The sequence below is a fragment of the Nilaparvata lugens genome, chromosome 9 (assembly GCF_014356525.2).
Source record: "Nilaparvata lugens isolate BPH chromosome 9, ASM1435652v1, whole genome shotgun sequence".
NCBI classification, from domain to species: Eukaryota; Metazoa; Arthropoda; class Insecta; order Hemiptera; family Delphacidae; genus Nilaparvata; species Nilaparvata lugens.
In genome coordinates this window covers 27,086,819-27,109,432 of record NC_052512.1, presented here as the reverse complement: position 1 = coordinate 27,109,432, position 22,614 = coordinate 27,086,819, and the positions used below count along the sequence as shown (strand labels likewise).

At 33.7% G+C, this 22,614-nt stretch overlaps 2 protein-coding genes across 4 annotated transcripts in view; both read right to left on the bottom strand.

Moving 5' to 3' along the window:
• Positions 1–2,922: 2,922 nt before the first annotated feature.
• On the bottom strand, positions 2,923–6,519 carry LOC120353091. Its single transcript, XM_039435719.1, has 2 exons — positions 5,486–6,519; positions 2,923–4,243 (listed from the first exon to the last, which is right to left on the bottom strand). Exons 1-2 carry the CDS (start codon positions 5,753–5,755, stop codon positions 3,932–3,934), a joined length of 582 nt encoding a protein of 193 aa, XP_039291653.1. The 5' UTR covers positions 5,756–6,519; the 3' UTR covers positions 2,923–3,931.
• A 1,777-nt stretch (positions 6,520–8,296) lies between these two features.
• The window catches only part of LOC111053547, a 28,914-nt gene continuing 14,596 nt past the window's right edge, over positions 8,297–22,614 (bottom strand). The window contains exons 2-5 of one of the 3 annotated variants that reach the window (XM_039435718.1): positions 22,155–22,199; positions 14,613–14,705; positions 11,332–11,472; positions 8,297–8,482 (exon numbers count right to left, since the gene is read on the bottom strand). In XM_039435718.1, the coding sequence (XP_039291652.1) occupies positions 8,408–8,482; positions 11,332–11,472; positions 14,613–14,705; positions 22,155–22,199 (354 nt within the window). In that variant the 3' untranslated portion in view covers positions 8,297–8,407. Of the gene's footprint in view, positions 8,483–11,331; positions 11,473–14,612; positions 14,706–17,636; positions 17,682–22,154; positions 22,200–22,614 lie in introns of all 3 variants that reach the window. The other 2 variants (XM_022340453.2, XM_022340454.2) reach the window with 2 other exon arrangements.

Below are 22,614 nucleotides of genomic sequence, written 5' to 3'. Positions count from 1 at the left end.
TACATCTTCTTCTTCTCCAAGTCCTGGGTGGACCTTGGCTTTCTCAACAATTTGCCTCCATCTCGCACCACTGCTTTTCGTCTCCAGCCTCTCACTGACAATGACGTCAGGTCGTTCTCAACATCTTCCAGCCATCGTCTCCTCGGTCTACCCCTCTTCCTTGTGCCCAGCATCCTGCCTTCAAGCATCTGTTTCTATATTCTATTGTCGCTCATTCTGTATACATGTCCAAGCCAGCTCATTCTCCTGGATTTGACAAAACGTAAAATATTGGCTCCTTGCGAAATTCTGTCAATTTCTTCATTGGATCTTATTTTTAATTCTCCATTGTAATATACGGGCCCATATATTTTCCGAACAATTCTCCTTTCGAATATTTTGAGGGCATTGGGATTAACGACGGAGAGTGTCCATGCTTCTGATCCATATGTGACAACGGGTCTGATAATGGTTTTATAGAGCTATAAAAATTCATAGCTTTCATTTAATCATACTGAAATGATATGAGTAATTGGGAAAGGTATAGCAGGATCATCAGCCCAAAACAGGTTCAGGTGGGTTCCGATCAACTGGGAATAATAAATAATTCATTTAATGAATATCCACCGTATAGTCTCTATATATCTATAAAAGGCAAAGCCCCGACAGACTGAAATCACACCACAGCCCAAACTTCTGAGCCTAAAAACTTGAAATTTTGCACAATTGTTTATTGTAGCCTCAAAACATCCACTAAGAAAGGATTTTCAGAAATTTGCCCCCCTGAGGGAGCTGGCCCCCCCAACATTTTGTACTTTTTAACCGCTCATTGCACTGCAAAGTCATGAGGAACTTTTTTGTTCAGCTACAAAAAAAAAATTAGATCTATGCAGAAAAATTTCGATCAGGAGCACAAGGGGGTTCAGGAGAGGGCATTTTTCGAGAATTTTGATGTAAAATCAGACTACAGCTCAAACTAATTGTCCTACAGACTTAAAAATTTGCACAAATATTCTTCAAACATGCTAGACGCGCACTAAAAACGGATTTTGAGATATTTTGTCTCTAAGGGTTTCAAAGGATGAAAAAGGATCCTACTTAGTACGCTTATAAACATTGTAAGGAACGCCATATGGAACTGACATAATTTATTGATTGACATTAGATATTCTAACATATGGTTTAATCAATGGAAATAACAAAATCATATGATAGGAATTCAAAAAAGAACATCTGTTCTATTATTGCTTTCTACCCAACGAGCTAAAATATAGTAAACCATAGAGCGGCTGTTGGTGTGCTTTCAGCGCTCTCAATGTGTTAGGGCAGCCATGACAGAGAGAGGCAACAAGAGCCTCTATTGCCAGTCTGCCACTGTTGTAGGAATAGGTGTGTTTTTGTGAATTAAATTGATTTCTATGACTAATTATTATATTTATGATGATGATGATATTGCAAACTTGACTGGAATGAACTATAGACATCAGCTAATATTAAATGATCATGTTAGGCCGGTATTAGATAGTAATAGTATTAGACGGTAACATGGAAAAAGATGAAAATATGATTCCCTACAACACTTATTTCATATGATCTGCATATGACAGTGTTGAGGCCATTTGAATTGTATTCATTCGCTCATTGACTGCTAGATGGCAGGAGAGCTTCTATAATTTTATAATATCCATTACTCATCAATTTAATGTTCCAGGCACTGGAAAGTTTGTGAGTCAGTGTGGATTTAGCTTTCGTTCAGCTAAGTACTCGCTCTCGAGGCTTTAAGATTCAGGAAATTCGTCCTGAATCTGCCTAAATATTCATGTCGTTGAATATCATAGGAAATTCGGCCTATACATTATTTATTCGTGTACGTAAATATTGTATTTTCGTTCTACGTGAAAAGTTATTCACGTTTCGTATTAGTGAAAAGTGAATGCCAGAACTCCATTTTAGTTTTGTTTTTATCAATAGTCAAGTCATAGTGTTATATATCCAGACAGTAAACTTCATCTTAGAACGGGAAACCAGCAAGGAACCAACTTTAATAGTCGCACTTTCGGTTTGCATAATTTCACCTATCTTTTCCTCTCATCTATCCTTTCCAACTGTCCACCTTACCTCAAATAGAAGTAGGCAAGCAATTCGAATCGCGACATGTTGGATTTGGGATTTGGTGAGTACCTTTTCTGATTTTCTATGTGTTCTATGTATGTGGTTTTTTTCTGAATGGATATATTATTCAGCACAAAGATTTGATTCGTTTTATACAGTCCACTTCAGAGCATTTGAAACTTGTGGTTTGAAATATTTAAATTTAAAGAACCAGTATGTACGTAACAGACATAAATATAACCGTCTAATACCGGCCTTCCGCCTTAGTTTGTTATTTTTTGACTATCATACTTTGCCTTCTTGTTTTGAACTTAGAGATAATGTAGATAAGTACCGTAAGCTGGTATCAAAGAAACGTCTTCATAAACTAGTTTTTTCGAATTCCCTACTCAAAATAGCATAAAAAATAATTCAATTTCTAAAATCATAATTTTGCAGTTACGGTATGGCATTTCAACTTAGTAGAGCACTTGTACGGCTAAGCAGTATTAACACTGTAACTTGGGCTACCTACATTAATTTCACCAAGGCTTCAAGTAAAGCAATTCAAACAATCAATGTTATGGATGCATAACAACTGTAATACATATATTTAAAATGTTCAATGGAAATATTCAATGTAGTATTTATTCAATATAACTGATTTGCACCTTGTCTTCTATGCAAGTTTGCATTATATCAATAGGGCCATTCAAATTTTCCGCCGCTTTTGCCTCTCTCTGTCATGGCTGCCATGTTCAATTCGTAACAGGAATAGCGGCCACTCAGCCACTCTATAGTTTACTATATTTTAGCTCGTTGTTTCTACCTGATTCTACTTAACCTCAAAGTTATGTACAAATTTTAAAGCAATAATTAAAAAATTTTCTCTTGTACAAATTGTACAGATTTTATATTATCCCTAAATTTCTGAAAAAAGCAAAGTTCTACTTATTATGATATTGTGCAGGTACATCTTATTCATGAATGTCAAAAAAGTTCTGCAATAATACATTATTATTCTACTAGGTTTATAATAATAAATATCATATGGGGGATATCTCATTAATGAATACCTATAATTTATTATCTTATTAGGATGACTCTACACTATATACCTACAATGATACAAAGTTATGTACACATTTTTAAGCAATAATTAAAAATGTTTTTTGTATAAATTGTACAGATTTTATAATATTATTCCTAAATTTCTGAAAAATAGCAAAGTCCTAATTATTATGAAATTGTGCAGGTACTCAGGTATTCATGAATGTCAAAAAAATACTGCAATAATACATTATTATTCCACTAGGTTTATAATAATAAATATCATATGGGGGATATCTCATTGATGAATACCTATCATTTATAATCTTATTAAGCTAAGTCTATACTATATACCTACAATGTTACAAAGTTATGTACAAATTTTAAAGCAATAATTAAAAAATTTTCTTTTGTACAAATTATACAGATCTTATAATATTATTCCTAAATTTCTGAAAAATAGCAAAGCCCCACATTATTATATTTTGCAGGTACATCTTATTCATGTATATCGAAAATATACTGCAATAATAAATTATTGATATCTCGCTATGTTCATCCTAAGTCCTTCTACCTACAACAGTATTATGCACAATAATTATCTCCAATGGCAGTTCTTGATTTATAAGTATTTTTAGGATGCTAATTTATTTTTTCATTAGTATACAAAAATAATATTGTATTTGTCTGAGCTAGTTTATTTATGAAGTTTGTCATTTATAATAGTGACATCATAATATTTGACAATTGTTTGAAGAAGTTTCATTAATTTCAAATGGTATATAAAACGAGGTGAATATTTATCTCTGATTTAGGAACTGCTATTGAAATTTTGTTTCTCAAGTACCTCCCATGTTGAGTCACATCTTCTTGCATATCCCTGGAAGTGTCCAAAATCGGTGGTGCGTGCCGGCGGTGTGAAAGTGACAATCCCTCGCAGGGTGTAGTTGTTTCCCTTGTAGACCAACTCAGTTCGCACATCTTTTAGACAGCATTTTACCACCCCCATCACTCCAACGTCACCTCCGTCACCCGGAAGGCTCTCCTCACTTCCAATGACCTCTATGAATAGATGAGGTCCACTTCGTGCTCGTCGACTAGTCAATCCAGAACATAGTGGTCCCTTGAAAATTTAAATAATCATCTATACGGTATTATCCACATTCTACTCATATTATCATAATAAAATTCATCCATGCATTGTTAACTTAATACAATTTCTACATCAACTAGTACCAAATTTCTCTGGATTTAATTTGATATTCCTTTCCATCAGTATTTAAAAAATATAGGAAACACAATAAGCTCTCATCTTAAATAATAGAAAGCTGTAAAACGAATTTTGAAAGTACATTATCTGTCAACAATTAATGTAACTTCAAATGGATAAATTGTAGGCAGTTGATGTATAGAATGTGGTAGCTGATATAGTTATAAAATTATGAATTAAATTCCAATCCAAATAAATCGAACAATTGAAATATTAATTCTAAAAAATACCATGAAATTGAAAAGTGAAAAATTTAGTGTTCCAAAATTAAACAATTTCTCAGCCTCATTTCAGTTTAGCAATTCAATGCCAACTTTAGCCACTAATTCAAGAATAATCTAAATTTCAGATAGCATTAAAGTACTTGTATGATGATTATTATTGTTTGCTTTCAAAGTTCTGAGTAACACAGTATAAACTAATAAGTCCATACTATCACTTTTCCAGAATTCAATGTAATACAAATACCTGTATATGGATATTATTTTGTCAAAAAACATTCAAAAAATTAAGCAATAGATGTGTTTCATTAGGCCTGTAGGAAAATCAGTATGAGATCACTAAAATAAATAATAAATTATATAGTTTACTAAAACATGCATGCACTCACTCATATTTATGTCACGCCCTCTCGTACTCTCACACAAAATACCCAAATGAACGTTAGGGCTACTCTTGAATAGAAATGAAATATTAAAATCAGAGTACCATTTCTTTAAAGTTATTGAAGAAGCAGACAATCGAATTCTTTGAATTGAGTGAACAATTCTAAAAAAAGGGTACTTCAATTTTTATTTTTTTCCTACTTAAATGAATTCTACCGATTGGTGGCTGCATTTATACATTCTTAGTACCATTCATACATTTTAAATACTTAAGTGTTGTTCACCAATTGAAAGATTTTTTTTCATTTTACAAAGATTTAAATATATTACTTGTTTTATGAATGTATAGGATAATCCTAATACGGTAAGTGGACACTTCTACAAATTTCAGTTATCTCAAGTTAATTTTCTAAACAAGTCTTTAGCCCTATGTATATGTAAGATTCTTTTATTAATATATTCGAGATAAATATCTTCATTTATTACTAACCTTTTTGGATATATCTGCATCATATATGAAGGCGTTTGGTGACACGTTGTTCTTATCTGAGGGGAGCTCCAATTCCATCAAACATAGATGCTGATCCTCGATATCTCCATCCTCCAAATATCCACTCAGCCTCCTGAAGCACTCATCCGCAGCTCTGTCGAATACCACTGATAAAACTGACAGTCTTCTCTCAGTGAATTGGTTCGCACAATACTCTGAGGAGCACATCACCTCCTCAATTACTGATGGAACTGTGCAAATTTTTCTCATCAAATTCGAGCAGTCGCAGCTACAATCTACTCTGTGTACTCCACCAGCTAATATTTCATTTGCGAATGAATTATACAAAATATTAGCCCTTTTTCTATAAGCTAATTTGTTTGCCCCTTTCGTTGCAATATCCTTGGCAACGCCAAAAATTGACTTTTTACAGTGTCCTGTCCTGAGTGAACTGAACGATGACTCGAGAACGACTCCTTCAAAAAACGGTTCCTTGGTGAACGACAGTTCAAAAATAGCTCTGTAGGAACTAGAGGCAGCGCTCGTAGCGGTTACTTACCGCAACTGGTTGGCGGTAACAATAAAAATATGTTATTATAATATTATTATTAATTTTAATATAATAATAGTATTGTTTTGATAATTGATTATTATTAGCCTATTAATATAATGATAGAATTTTTTTGGTAATCAATAATTTTTTTTCACAAACTGTATAATAATATCGCTGGCCTAGTTCAACACTACCGGTACTACAGCTCAAAAATCCAAGTTTTGAGAAAATGACAATTTTATGTTTCAAATTATTACTATGAATTGTGCATTGCATATGAAATGTTGATTCTCCCATGTAGAAGTACAATATTCTTAGACTTAGTTGATTGTAGCTCTGGAAAGAGGAAGGGAAGCTGAGTAAAATGATGTAGAAATCTCAAAAATGATAATTTTTGAGTTGTAGCACTGTTGAACTGGGGCAGCGATATGGTGAATGTGAAAGCTACATCAAAGAAATTATCTCAAAAACATATGTTTAGGAAAACCATAGTTTTGAACTTCGTTCTCCTGATGCAATGTATAGGCCTCCTGACACGTGGCATGGATTATTAATTTTTCAGCTAGAACAATTTTTTGAGACAGCTAAATAAACGTCTATAGTTTTATCAATGCTGTATCGGCAATATGAAAACGCATGCAGTTAATATGTCTTTAAATAAAGGTGTTGATATTCACATGAATTAATTATTCTCTACCATTTTTATTTAATTTCAACATTATTCGAGCCATGATAGAATGATTGACTCACTGTACAGTCAGTCGAAAATTTTAATATTGAAATGAGGGGTATTTTGGCAAGCTGAACAAAATATAAGATCCTATGCCCCTTTTCGATATTTCCTCAAATGAAAAATGAGTTTTGTGGGTTGTCAAAACCCCCCCTGAAAGGGAAACTATTCAACTTATCCTATCTTTTAGTAAAATAACAATGATTTCTGCGTTGAATAACATGTTTCTTGCCAACAAGAATCGAATTCTTTGTGAATTTAGATATGACCTACACTTTAGATTTATATAATTCTATTAATTAAATTCATGGAAATTGAAGAACTTTTTTCAGACAGTTTATGATTAGTTGATGAAATTGATTATCAATAAAGAAGACAAATGATTATATTTATACAAATGATTATACAATCAGTACCTACAGAATTAGTTCTTGGTCAACAATATTTTAATATTGGTATTCATCCATTCATTATTCTTTTCAGAAATCATTTCATTTGAATTAGAAAATATTTATAAGCTCCTATCAATTAATCATTCATAACAATGAACTGTTCAAAACATGAATTTAATCGAAATAAAAAATGGCCCATACTTCTGTATTCATGTTCGCGTGTTTTCCACTTGTGATGGATAGCCAAAATATTGTAGAGCGAGCTGCACGGCGAATTGTAATCGAGGGCTCTGATTGGCTGAAAAGTTCAGCGTTCGGAGTGTGGTGAGGCGAACAGTTAGAACAGAGGCAAGCGGCACGGCGAACGGTTCGGAGTACGGTATAGCGAATGATTAACAGCTGATTTTTATCATTATGAAACAATATGCTCATGTTCACTGAAAGGCAAGATGTACGGAGGAATGCACAGTTTGCTGCGCGGTTCGAGGTTCGGTTCGACATGTGTGGACGCACCTTTAGATGTTACAGTACATTTATAAAGATCTCAGGACAAAGCAACATAATAATCTATACTATAATAAAGGAAAGAACTGGCTTATATACATACGGGATTGGAAAATTATGTTTGACACATTATCACATCTTAACTACTGGACTGATTAATTTGAAATTTTGTATATAGATTCTTAATTAGAATCCTTCTCCTCCTTCTTTTTCTTCTCCTCCTTCTTCTTCTTCTTTTTCTTTTTCTTTTTCTTTTTCCTTTTCCTTTTCCTTTCCCTTTCCCTTTCCCTTCCCTTTCCCTTTCCCTTTCCCTTTTCCTTTTCCTTTTCCTTTTCCTTTTCCTTTTCCTTTTCCTTTTCCTTTTCCTTTTCCTTTTCCTTTTCCTTTTCCTTTTCCTTTTCCTTTTCCTTTTCCTTTTCCTTTCCTTTTCCTTTTCCTTTTTCCTTTTCCTTTTCCTTTTTCTTTTTCTTTTTCTTTTTCTTTTTCTTTTTCTTCTTCTTTTTCTTTTCTTCTTCTTCTTCTTCTTCTTCTCCTATGGTAATGGGGCAAGGAAAGTAAAAATAGTTATAATAGGTTACAGCATAATGACAGGGAATTCGTAGTATAATCTTTGATTATAATAAAATTAGAAATTAGGAATACAATTTCTTTATTACGAATAAATCAATATCAGAAGCAAAAAGTAAACACATATATTGGATTGAGAATAAGAGTTGTAGGTGATTAGTTTTTTGAATGTAACATTACGACGCCTTTTCGAATCCTTTTTCCATCTCAGCAGGTAAATTGGGAAGATTGTCAGGAAAGATCACGCTTTTCTGTAAAAAAAATATCAATATTATAGAAAGCATGAATTATTGGTTGGAATAACAAACTATAGTGAGGTCTACATTACTACATTATAGCTGCAGAGGAGAAATATAGGAGAACAGCGATGCCGATTCTCTGCTTTGACACTGTATTCCATGGAGGATAGCTGATACCTATATCTGATGTAATATAGACTGTTTATTTATTTACAAACATGCATACAGGTATGGGAACATCAGGCATTATTGCCCAAAACTGTTCCCGATTCAATATCACAAAGTTCTTCATAATTATCAAGAGAAAAAGTTAATGAAAAATTGAAAATGATGTAAAATAATAAATAAACTAATAGGAAATATTAAGAATATGAGTAAAAATAAGTACTAATTGAACAAATGAGGCAGAATATGATTCATGAATATGTTTGAGAGTGGGCTACAATAAAACAGAATTTTGCTCCACTCCAAGAGAAAAAACACCAATGAGAGAAAATCATATGTTATCTATACTTAAAATTCTTATCTCACTCACTCACTCACTCACTGATCACGATTTCTGGAAAACTACTGGACGGATTGCAACAAAACTTGAAATAGGCTATAGCTTCCAGTACGGTTACTTGAGGGATTTCGTGAGTACTTCATGAAGATGGGAACAGACCCAAATACCCCGATTCTAGGGTAGGCCTACCTCAGGATATTCGAACCACTTGCCACGTAATGGCCGATTCAAAATGGCGGATCCAGCATTAATTGAAACGGTAATAGAATGGTTACCATCCATGATAGAGAGAATCCACCTCTAGAAAACGCGAATCGAATCACAATAAACTATTCTACCAAGTTTGTTATTACACATTTCCACCTAAAACATGATTTTAATCTCCAAATTGAACGTTATCAAAAACATTTAATTTTTCACGAGAATGTTTTCTGAATAACTACTTTCAATGACAATTTTTGGATATTAAGTACCAAACTAAACTTCTTTGAAATAGAATTTATGATCTAATCCTGCTCGTTTCAAGCTTTTATCACCATTTGTTCTGGAGTTATGATTTTTTATGATGTCACTCTAGCCGCTGAGCCAATTAACTAGACTATCATTAAAACTGAACTATAAAATCAATTTTTTCACGACTACTTCATGATGAAGGCTTGAGAATGGTCTCAATCTCTTCGTTATAACCAGACAAATAAGAATATTTGTGAGAAATCAACGAATATATTTTTTCATAATTGATAAATTCAAGATGGCGGTCATAACTGATAAATTCTTTTATATCGATTTCTATTCAGTTATAGTAAGAGATATTGGATCGATTCTACCACCAAAGTGTTCATAGCTAGCCAAAATATAATGTTCTAGATATTAATCTCATTTTAATCACTCTTTCCATGAATAATTTAGTTTAAATACTTGGAACATACAATCTTCGGGGACGAAATTTCACTTTCCACTCTGTAAATCTATTCACAGTAAATATGAACTACTATTACTGGAACTGTGTTGTAGAATATTCCCGAAGCTTTAAAATGACATATTGTTGAGGGCTGTAAGTCCATTTTTCACTTCTGGAGCGTCATTGGAAAAAGATAGAAAAGTATGGTTTGTAGCCGAAATCACGTTTTCCCTCAATATTCGGCCAATGCTAAACCTGACAATTAGAAAACCGTCTATCTCAATAATCCTTGAAGGTACAGATTTGGAAATTGTTATCATGTGTAGAAAGAGAATATCCATAATGGCGATCTTAAAAATAGTTGTCATCATGAAAAACCAAGATGGTGGAAAAAAATTGTAGATTTCTACAATACAAAAATAAATATGGAAATGTTGATGATACCGGAATTTTTTCCACAGAATTGTTCAGAATGAAATCTAGTATAGAATTGGATGAATAGATCTGGTTTATATTATATATAACGTGAGCTACTGAGCTCAATATTGTAAAGTCTATAAAATTCTGTCCCATTTTGTTTTTCAATGATGACAAATATATACTTTTTCCTACAGTTACGTTGAAAAGTGGCCATTGCTGCACTGATTACAGAACGCAAAGAATCACTTTTCCGCTCTAGTGCGGGAAAAATCTTTTCTGCACTCCAGATTTGCAACATGGCAACGCAAAATACTTAGTAGGTTATATGGAGCATCAGTGCAGCAAAATCAAAATGAAGTTGGTAACAGTGACTGGGCTGCTATAGTGAGCAGAGGTGCAACCAAGCACAACGCGCTAATTATTAGTATTAGATATTATAACCAAGGACAACGAGGACTTTAGGATTTTAGGATTAAGGTTTTTATCAATAATAAATTACACAGAAAAACATTTGATGGATTTCAGGCAATTTTGATGAAATAAATAAATATCATTCAAAGAGCTTAATATGCATTGAGGAAATTTTCATTCCATTACCTAAAAGTGGCATTGCGGATGCCAATTTCAAAATTATACTTAAATCCACTATCTGATGGTTCAAACCTCTTAAAATATTATTAAACTTGTGTCACATGAAGACGTTTATTCACAAGATGGTCAATTGAATATACTATTGACAGCAGTTTGCTGTTGAATATTGATAAATAGTCCTATGATACACAAGTTCAAAAATTCCAAGCACCAGATGTATACCCTAAGGAATTGGAACAAAATTCGAAACCTTTCAAGATCTCCCTCAAAGTTGATACACTCATCTCTCTGGTTAAAACCTTCATTGATTTTCACACAACATAATATTACCAAAGTTTAATTCCAATCAAACAATTAGGATCTTTAAATCTATACATAAGGAGCAAACACTCATTCATTTCTATTTATATAGATGAAGGACAGCAAATATCCCAATATATTTACCTGCACACCATCCTTGTAAAATACTATTATATCATATGGGTTGTTGAAATGCTTGTTGAAAGAATTTGCAGGCTGACCTTCACCTACTACTGCTTCCACCATATAGTAACACTTGAATTGTGGGTGCTTTGCGCAATAACCCTGTCGAAATAGGAAAATAAAGTTTCAAGGCGCACATTCATATGACTTCAATACGAAATCTGTGGATCCAGTTGTGGATCGCAGACGAATGGTTATTCTAAGGTTTTGTGAGAGATATGAATAAGAGTTATTTTGAACATTAGGATATTTTTGCGGGGAATATACATTGAAGCATTCATGTAACCCTAGTGAAAGAGATCAATGGAATTCTCTTGTTATATCACTGAAAGTATAGGGCCGGTTTCCGAACTCGGGATTCAGCTAAGTCTAGACTTTAACTGGCTTCAAACTCTGGAGTCAGAAAATTGGGTTTTCAAATCATTCGTTAACTTGGTCGAGGACTCAAATAAACCCTGGAGTTTAGATATCACGTTAGACTCTGGAGTTTATGATTTCGCTTTCTGATTGAAGGGCTTATAAGTCGAGGACTTGAATTAGATTCTCACCTCTTTCCGAATCAAGGATTTAAAAACTAAAAAAAATAATAGAAAAGTGCAAAATGAAATGCGCACCCCTAGGCATAAGCCCAAGTGAGGGGTACTACCCAAGATGATATGCCATCTTGTTTATCTCTTCTCTGTATAGGGCTACTTGTAATAAAAAGAGAAAGAAAAATAGAAAATCTGAAATTCATTTTCACTTGAAAATGGCATCAATGTTGAAACATGTTGTGATTAAATAATTCAAAAAGGTTACTGAGATTTTTATTTTTCTTTCTACCCAAAATGAATATTTTAAATGATACTCAGAGGTTTAGGACCTCCCGCCCTAACAAATTAACCAGGATTTTATCGGATAACAATGAAAAAGATATACCTTCATAATATGTTACGGACTAACAAACTATTTAAACAAACGACAAATGTGACACTGGAAAAATTCATTTTAGATGGAAAGTACAAAAAGACTTAAAGTAAGCTATCCCACAATTTTAAAGAATGTTTCACAGTCTTCTTCTTCTTCTTCACGTGCCTGCTCCGTTTCGGATGTTGGCGATCATAATGGCTATCCTGATCTTGTTGACGGCACTACGGAACAGCTCTGCAGATGACTGGTGAAACCATAGCCTCACATTTGCCAGCCATGAAATTCTCCTTCTGCCAGGTCCCCTTTTTCCGTTGATTTTTCCTTGAAGGATCTCTTGCAGAAGTGTGTATCTTGAGCTATTCCTCATAATGTGGCCGAGGTATTGGAGTTTTCTACTTTTAATGGTATTCAGGAGCTCCGGTTCTTTATTCATTTTCCTGAGAACCTCTTGATTAGTAACTTTTTGCGTCCAGGATATTTTCAGCATTCTTCACAGTCACTGAGTGTAAAAAGATAAACTTTCAAGCTTTTTAGAAACAAAGAAAGCGGTTGCCAATTTTTCAATTTTCATAATTTTATGAAAATATCTAACACATATTTTATGAATATTTTCATAATTCACAGAATTTGATTCTAAGGTGAACTGTGGTGATTTTCAATTGATATGAGGCTAATTGGAGTGAGTGAGAAGGGGGGGAGTGTCTCCTCCCTCCAATTCCTCTCATCTCCAAAAATGTTTCATTCGGGTGTAAAATTGAATTTCAACCTCTTTCCATCACTTAATGTTTTATATGCCTTCTGCTTTCCTTTGATGGCGAATCCAATCTCATCATCCCAAATTTTCAATACTCTTTTCCGGCGAGATTTCTTTTTCCACCGATCACCTCATCTGCAATTTTAGTGATAGCAGATTTTATATTATATTTGTTCAGGAGTTTATCTTTTTATTTTTATCAGTTTTCTTGTTCGGTGATTGTAATCAGTCACATACATTTCTTTTCTATTGATTGCGTCTCATTATGAATCAGGAAGTTCCCGCGTATTATCAAAATGTGCGAGGACTACAAACAAACGTGGATTCTTTTCATCTATGTTTAGTGAATTGTAGTTATGATATTTTCATGCTTTTTGGGACGTAATTGCATAAAGGTTTGGGGGATGAAGAGCTATTTGACCAAAATTTACTCTGTCAGGAAGACAGACCTGATCGGAGAAGTGTTGGATTTTTGTAGCAGTTAAGAGAAGACTCAGGTCTGAACTTTGTACAAATTTGTCTTCTTATGACAGTGAGATTATATGGGTCAGAATGTATGTTGGGGGTGTCGCTTATTTGTTCAATGTAGTCTATTTCGCTCCACCTGTTACTCCTTCCCATTTTTATGCTTCCTATTTTGACCTTTTTGAAATACACCAGAAAGAAATAACTGGCAATGTTATGATTGCTGGAGACTTGAATCTTTCCATGAATGGTCTTACTTTAGACTCAATGCTATTGAGAGTGAGTAACCACCTTTCGGGGTTGCAGGTTTCCTCAAACCTTTGCATTAGAATTCGTTCATAGTCCTGAAATGTTGTACCCTCCTCTAATAGCTCCGGGTGTGCCTCTAGGCAAGTTAGAGCAGCTCCAGTTGTTTTCATTCTACAAATAAGTTTCATATTTTCATCGTTCCAATTACCAGCTTTTCCTACTAGTTCTATGTTTTGTGTGAATTTTTAATCATTTTTCTCACCTGCTTCTCCCGAAAATGATTTTATTAGGCTTTGTAGCGATAGATCTCTCATCATTGTCAGAGCTCCTCTCCTCTCTTCATGCATCCTTCCACTGCCAGAATTCACGATCGGATCTGTTATGGATTTTATCTGCCTTTTTCCAGACATTTTGTTTACTGCTGCCACCAATGTAAAGAACACTCTGGATTGAATCAAAATCCGACTCTTCAAACTGAACGTTACTTTACCCAATACTTAATCATCACTAAATGAACAAAAACAGGATAACAAACTTTTCTTTAAAGGGTTGCCAGGCAACGAAGGTAAATGATACGGTAACGGAATTCCCTCCGCAGCTGCTTTTCTCATGCAATGAGTTCGCGTTTCACGCTCTAAATACAAAAATAGCTATTCCAATGATGAAATAATAAAATAACATATTTGAGATTAGATATTTTGTTGATTGATTCCATTTCTACATTATTAGAAAACGATCTGACAACGTTGTAGAGCTGGCAAAGATAGCACTGTCTGCTCTGTCAAATGATAGACAAGGATAGCAACACCAATGTTAATCAAAAATGCTGCCATTACAACGTATATCTCACTAAAGAAGAACTCACGGCAATCTCTTTTGTATTGTCATTGGGAACTGGAGTTGAAGCCGACATCAGTACAAATTGTCCTTTCTGCCCCATCATTTTTTCGAAATCGTCCTGCAAAATAGTGTTATTATTATAACAAGAGTGGAATTCAGCTTTTTCCTCCCTTGGGGGGGGGGGTGTTAAGTTCGATAGCTGATGCAAAGCCGAGGGCAACAATTCCCCCAAGGGAGAAAAAGTATTTTTCTCTCTCTCGTGGTGTGAGCTACAAAATTTTTTTATTTTATCTATTATTCATTACAATATCACAAAAAGTATCATTAAACATAATGCAAGCTCTTTCAAGCATGACCGCATATGGGAGTACCGAAAACATAACATATAAATATTATGAATTACATATGATACTGAATATAAAAATGAACACAAAATTCAACAAGAATGAATTTTGAATGTTTGAACATCAGAAATTTTTCCTCTCTAGAATTCTAACTGACAATAATTGAGCAAGCGTGAGCGAGCTCTTACTTTTGACTTACTGAAGGTCAAAGTCATTGTCCGTCTCTTTGTATGTTCCACAATACTAGAATAGTTATTTGTGCAACTAGTGCGCAAAGTGACAGTTTGCTGCACCGAAAGAAACGTTTACGCACGAGCCGTAGGCGAGGGCGGAATGATTTCTTGAGTGCAGCAGAGGAACTTTGCTCATGTATTTCACATTAAACTTTTCCTACAGTTACCATTGAATATGTAAAATGAATAATTATGGGTAAAATGATGGCTGAAATCCATCAAATGTTTGTGTGTGTGATGCTGTTATTAATAACAACCTTAATTCATTTAAAAATTAATAATCCAATTGAAGTTGAAAATTCTCAGCCAAAATTCTCATTTTTATTCATTCAAGAATCAGAAAAAATACAGATGGAACAAAAAATTCACATTCAACGTACACGCCAACAGCTTGTTGGCTGAACCGAGCTGCAAAATGGCTGAACACAACAAGATGGCTGAACCGACAAGCGCGCGACCTAGCGGGTAGAATCGTACCTAAGTTTGTTTCATCCAGCTAAAAATTACTGAAACACGATTCAGAAATTTGGACTTTTGCTCAAATTACCGAGAAAAATGCTCAATGTAAACTGAGAAATATTTATAAAAATAACATAGACAACAGAGAATATTTATTGTAGTATTGTTATGTTTTTTATTATTTCTATTTATATGAATATCGAATGGTAATCATTTAACCTCAAAATTCGAATTTTATAATGTATATTTGCTACTTTTCTCATTTCTTGCAGTTGAAATAATAATAATTATTATTGATAATTATTATCAATAGAAAAGAACTATTATTTGTTATTAAATGATGAGAATTCGTAAATGATGATCATTTAATTATGATTTAGATGAACATTATTCTTGTTTTGGATTTCTAGATTGGGATTTTATCATAAATGTAGGAGGGTAGCCATTGAAATGATTCTAATCTAAATCTAACCACAATCATTGTTACCAACTTAATTTTTGTTTTTGTGCACTAATCCTCCATATAACCCACCAACTATTTTGTGTTGCCACGTTGCAAATCTGGAGTGCAGAAAAACTTTTTCCCACACTAGAGCGGAAAAGTGAATCTTTGCATTCTGTTATCAGTGCAGGAATCGTCACTTTTCAAGGTAGCTGTAGGAAATGTATTGATCAATCAGCTTCAAAATTGTAACACTTATTCTTTGAACCTTTTTACAGGCCAAGTTCGTTGGACAACGAAATTGACTCACTCCTTCGTCCTTTTTCAGGATATAACAGAAAACATTGAAAGAGCATGAGAAAAAAATTGTTTTGATTTATCATTTAGTCAGCTGAAGAATTCATTCCATGCCTTCACAACAGCTTTTCCATTCATTCATTCATAAAATCATCTGAGCCTACTTGGAAGCCATCACACAGACAGATGCTGACACAATCATAATTTCAGCTGTAATCCAGGTAATGAATGCTCAAAAAAGGATACAAAGGGAAATGTTTGGAAGACAATATTTTCGACCCCGCAGTTATGTTAAGGGTAGGTAGTAAGGAGGTAAACATATCAAAAGTCCTCACCCATACCCACTGTTCTAAGGGAGTGGGGGTGGTTTAAAAGTGTCATTTTTGGTTTCTCGCATAAAACTTAAAAACTATGTATTCTAACACTTGACTGTCATGTAACAAATAATTGAAGCTTACATAATTTCCTACAATATTAATTTATCAACTTATTATTCATCTCCTCTAGTTTTCAAGATATCCGTTCTTGAAGGTGTGACATTTTGAAAAAAAAAACATATTTGCCACCAATTTTTTTCTATTTCTGCTCTTATAACTTTTTAGTCTACTATTTTAGGTATAAATTTGATCAAAATCGTTGGAGCCGTTTTCGAGAAAATCGCGAAAAACCCTGTTTTTGACAACATCCTCGCCATTTTAGCCGCCATCTTGAATTGCATTTGATCGAAAATGTTCGTGTCAGATCCTTATAGTGTAAAAACCTTAAGTTTCAAATTTCAAGTCATTCAGTTTATTGGGAGATGAGCTATCCTGTACACAGACACAGACACACACACACACACACACACACACACACACACACACACACACACACACACACACACACCACACACACACACACACACACACACACACACACACACACACACACACACACACACACACACACACACACACACACACACACACACACACACACACAGACCAATAACCAAAAACTACTTTTTCGGACTCAGGGGACTTTGAAAAGTATAGAAATTTAGAAATTGGGGTACCTTAACTTTTTTCGGAAAGCAATACTTTTCTAATCTATGGTAATAATGCATAATGCAAGGAAGGTAGAAAACGATATTCGCTCTTGAAGGTGTGTAATTGTAAAAATAACAGCTAAATAACTTGCAACTATAAATTATTATTTTCTCATGTTTCTTGACATTGCTGATGACGGAAGGTCTGATGACAGAATTTAGTCTCTCTATCTCTCTATTTACTCACCCATGTTTTAGCTTCTTCCATTCCGACCAACATCTGTGGAAAAAACTGTAAAAATTGTGATTACAATCCAGTACTAAACTCTGGAAAACTACCCACAATCAATTTAGTGTTGATTTTGTTTTTTATTCAACTATTCATCCAATCACTACTGAAGTTTATTTTTTCAGTAATATTGTTTTGTTTTGGCTGTATTTGAAAATATTTTTTAATATGACAGATTATAGTACATAAATTTAAAAAGGAACAGTTTTGAGCATAAGCCTGTTGGGGCAATTCAGAGATAATCATTTCACAATATCAAAAAATGAATAATTTCTCATTGGTTATCAATAAAGTTCATACTTTAGTAATTCAATCAATTAAATGGTGACTATTGATTTGTTCATCAATTCTACAACTCATCTTCCTCCATCGCTTTTAGAGAGAATGAACCTCTCTGTGGGGAGCTGAGGTGGTGACAAGACTCGTTGAAACTTGCGTGAAAATTTGAATTGTAATACTTGCGCAAAGTTCCTTTGATGTGCTCAAGAAACCATTCCGCACTCATCTATGGCCTGTGCATGAATGTTTCTTTCGATACAGCAAAGTGGCACTTTGATTCAATTATTTTGAAAATTTACAATACTTACATAAAGTCAAGAATCTTCTTTAGTCTGATGACTAGAGAAACGTACATTTATAGAAAGTTTGATAGACAACTCTTGCTTAAGGCCGGACATACTCTGAAATTGTGACACACACACACTGTAACAATATTTATTGTTACAATTGTGAGTGATGAGAATTATGCGAATTAGCCTGAGAAGTTAGCCTGTTATGAAAATGGATTTTGCTCTTTTGCTTTTCTGCGGTGTGTTGTGTCGACTCTGTCAGTGTGTGCGTAGAAGTTGTAGTACTCAGAAAAACAACAATTTTCCTGGAGCAACAGCTTAGTTCATGACCTCTGCTTTTCTGCGTTGTGTTGTGTCGAATCTGTAAGTGTGTGTGTAGGAGTAATGATACTAAGAAAATCAATGATTTTCTTGGAGTATCAGTCGAGTTCAGGACCTTATAAATTCCTTGCCTTAGCAAGGAATTTATAGCTGTCAAGGGAAAATAGCTGTCACTTGGTGGAAGAATGTATCTAAAATTGTAGTTGTAACGTTCCTTTCTATTGGTGGAAATTTTTCTAGAAAATAGTAACTCCCAATCACAGTTAACGTTGGTTAGGTCTATCTAGTATGGACGATCACACAGCTGTCCATGGCAAGACAAGAAAAGCGAAGTGCATTCACTCAGCGTCTGTCCTCTGTCATAAGCAGTACAAAATGTAGTCTGATCAGAACTTTGTGTTAATCATGGCTCTCATGCCAGCTTTAGGCCTTTTTGTATTTGGATCTGAAACCTTTTGTTCCAGCAGCATTTTTAGTTTTCTTTGCCTCAGGAGTTGCTTCAATTAAGAAGAGAGAGAGTATCAAATTGTTACCTCACAATGGAGATTTTCCTCCTATAACCGCTACTAAAGGTACGTCATAGATTTATAATATAATTGAGGAAATTATTATCGATGAAAGCTTCCATCAAAGTATTTATTGTAATGTACCTTAATTAAAGTGTAATAATTGAGAATAGTCCTTTTGATTCGAATGGAAGATAGTAATGGTAATTCAAACTGATAAATGTTGGAAGAAAATGAACGATATATGTTTTGTAGAAATATAGAATACATATTAGTAGGAATTAAGATATTTTTTGATTTAAATTATTTTTGAAGAGGAAGCTATTAGCTTGAATAATGACAGTATTTTGTGTTATAGATTTCATTTGATTGTTGATTCTAATGAGAAGCTTTCTTGATTCTCAAGGAAACACCTATCATGTAATTTATTCTTTTAAATTACACTATATATGTAATTTATGTAAGAGAACTGACTAAACTAACAACAATACTCGAAATACCTTATTATGAAGTAATTCAATCAACTTATGAATTATGTAGGCCTATTATGGAATACTATGTACTCATCGCTTTGTGTATAGGGCATAACCCTGATTACAAATAAATTCTTTTCTATTAAATCAAGAGATTGAAGTAGGTAATGTCTATTTATGTTTTAAAGTAATAAGTATTGATTTGAGTTTTATATAACCTAAAGTAGGTTGATTTTATTATATAACTGAAATTAAGTTAATTTGTATTATACTAGTTTATTTTTTTATTCTAACAGCGGTCAAAGTATGGGATCAACGTACGAATCCATCAATTTACGGGTTCATGAACATGTGTCTTTCAGCCGCTGAGATGCCTCTAAATCGATAGCAGTCCTAGAAGCTCTCCTGATAGTAGAGCTCAATCACCGAGCCTAAATTTGAGTTGAAGAAACAGCTTTGAGGTAACAACTTTTTTCCAAATTAAACGAACGTCCCAGGAACTCCGGATGTGACAGAATGAGTTTTAGTAATTATAGACTTTCAAAATGAAGGGGTATGAAACGTGCGGAATTAGACTTTTTGTTGAATCGTAATTTTGAGATATTATTGGGGATAGATAGATTACTAATTTTATTAATTTGGTTTGAGTAATAAATTTTCGTTTGTATCTTTACATTGAAATGTGAGGCCATATTCTCTCTGTAAGGATCCAGCTGGGAATTTTAGTTTTCTTTAAATTTAGATTTGATAATCTACTAAACAACTAAAGGTTGAATTAGTATATGAAATGTTTAAAGGTCCCTTATTGATAAATTAATGTTTTAAAATAATTTTCATCTTGAAGTTGTAAAGGATCCAATGAAGTTTCAAGGACCCTGACCTTTCCTAAATTTGTCTTGATGACATATATTTTTTTAATAGTTTTTCCAAGGTAGAATTCCGTGATGTGATTTTTTAGGTATATTTGTCTTTGCTGCTTTCATAGTAATTATAACGATGAAGAATGGGTATGATTAACATTTGATAGCATTTTGATAGTGTTTTAAAAGTTTCCAAGTGTGTTCTGGATGTTCTGAGAGTTTCATGAATTTTATGTTGATTTTTTCTTAACATAATGTATAGTTATTTATGATTAACTTCTGAAGAATATTCGTGATAACTTTCAATTCTTCTTTCTGAAATTAGAGTCCTTTAAGCTTCAAATGATTCAATCTAAAACGTTTCCAATGTAAAGCAGACAAAGTAGGTTATTACCGAATTATCTATATCAGAGATAACTTTCTAAATCTAGTAATTTTATTATCGGTTTTCATGATGTAACTCCTTTTGTTTTATTAATTGTTGAATTTAACTGTATGAGGTGACAATATAGTTGATATCTTCTCTCTATTTCGTTGTCTCTCTTGTCATTTCTGGATACCCGTTCTCTAGCACTAGGTATGTTTATCAAGAATCCCTTTTATTAAGTAATATTGTGTGTGCTTCTAAATTCTAAATTCCAAATTAACTTTCTAAATTCATAGCACGGAAGAAGAAGAAGAAGAAGAAGAAGAAGAAGAAGAAGAAGAAGAAGAAGAGAAGAAGAAGAAGAAGAGAAGAAGAAGAAGAAGAAGAAGAAGAGAAGAAGAAGAAGAAGAAGAAGAAGAAGAAGAAGAAGAAAGAAGAAGAAGAAGAAGAGAAGAAGAAGAAGAAGAAGAAGAAGAAGAAGAGAAGAAGAAGAAGAAGAAGAAGAAGAAGAAGAAGAATATGAAGAAGAAGAAGAAGAAAAAGGAGAAGAAGTCACACTCTATTTCTTAGTGCCAGTCAACCTTCGCAAGGCTGACTCCTTCTTTGGTCACGCTCTATTTCAATGGGGGACTGAATAATCTTAGTGACAGATTTTTTCTCAAGGAAATAACAGAGCTTGGGATGTCTGTTACTGCCAGATTTTACTGAATCGAGCTTCCTCTCTATACTATGATTTGCCATTCTATCAAATGTAACATTTGAAACAAATAATTATCCCATTTTTGCAGATAGCAATATGGATGAAATTTTAATGTTAGGATTTAATAAATTGGATACTGAGTTGAGTGAAGTGGAACTGAAAAAAGTGCATGACATCTCCTTGCTGTTAATGGGCTTAGATTATGCATCAACAAGTGGATGCATGTAGTACTTATGTACCACTTCCTAAAGTGATTAACAGGAAAGCGTGTATCAATATCCAGAAATTTGATAATGGATGCAGCTGAACAAGGACTTGAAGCAAAGCTATTGGACAGTGGACACTCTCAAAAGATTTTACAAGTGCTTAGCAAAGACAATTACAATGAAGTGAAACAAAAAATATCAGGAACCAGTGGCTCTGATGTGGCTAAGCTGGAATAAGTAGCCCGATATGAGTCCAGACCCCCAGAGGGAATCTCTCCATTGCCGAATTCGAAAAGTACCTTTTTGATTTTCTGTGTAGCCTACCCTTCCTACTAATTGAAAGAGATTCTAACTTGAAAATTTGAACAGGTTTACTTGCAACTATAAATTATTATTTTCTCATGTTTCTTGACATTGCTGATGACGGAAGGTCTGATGACAAAATTTAGTCTCTCTATCTCTCTATTCACTCACCCATGTTTTAGCTTCTTCCATTCCGACCAGCATCTGTGGAAAAAACTGTAAAAAATTGTGATTACAATCCAGTACTAGACTCTGTAAAACTACCACAATCAATTTAGTGTTGATTTTGTGTTTTATTCAACTATTCATCCAATCACTACTGAAGTATTTTTTTCAGTAATTGTTTTGTTTTGGCTGCCTTTGAAAATCTTTTTTAATATGACAGATTATAGTACACTAATTTAGAAAGGAACAGTTTTTGGGCATAAGCCTGTTGGGGCAATTCAGAGATAATCATTCCACAATATAAAAAAATGAATAATTCTCATTGGTTATCAATAAAGTTCATTCTTTAGTAATTCAATCAATTGAATGGTGACTATTGATTTGTTCATCAATTCTACATCGCTTTTAGAGAGAATGAACCTCTCTGTGGGGAGCTGAGGTGGTGACAAGACTCGTTGAAACTTGT

Bases quoted from the DNA above. Each gene is read 5' to 3' on its own strand.
- LOC120353091 (XM_039435719.1), bottom strand. From the start codon at position 5,755: ATGAGAAAAATTTGCACAGTTCCATCAGTAATTGAGGAGGTGATGTGC. The intron at 4,244-5,485 runs GTTAGTAATAAA...TAAATTTTCAAG, and splicing joins ATGCAGATATATCCAAAAAG to GGACCACTATGTTCTGGATT.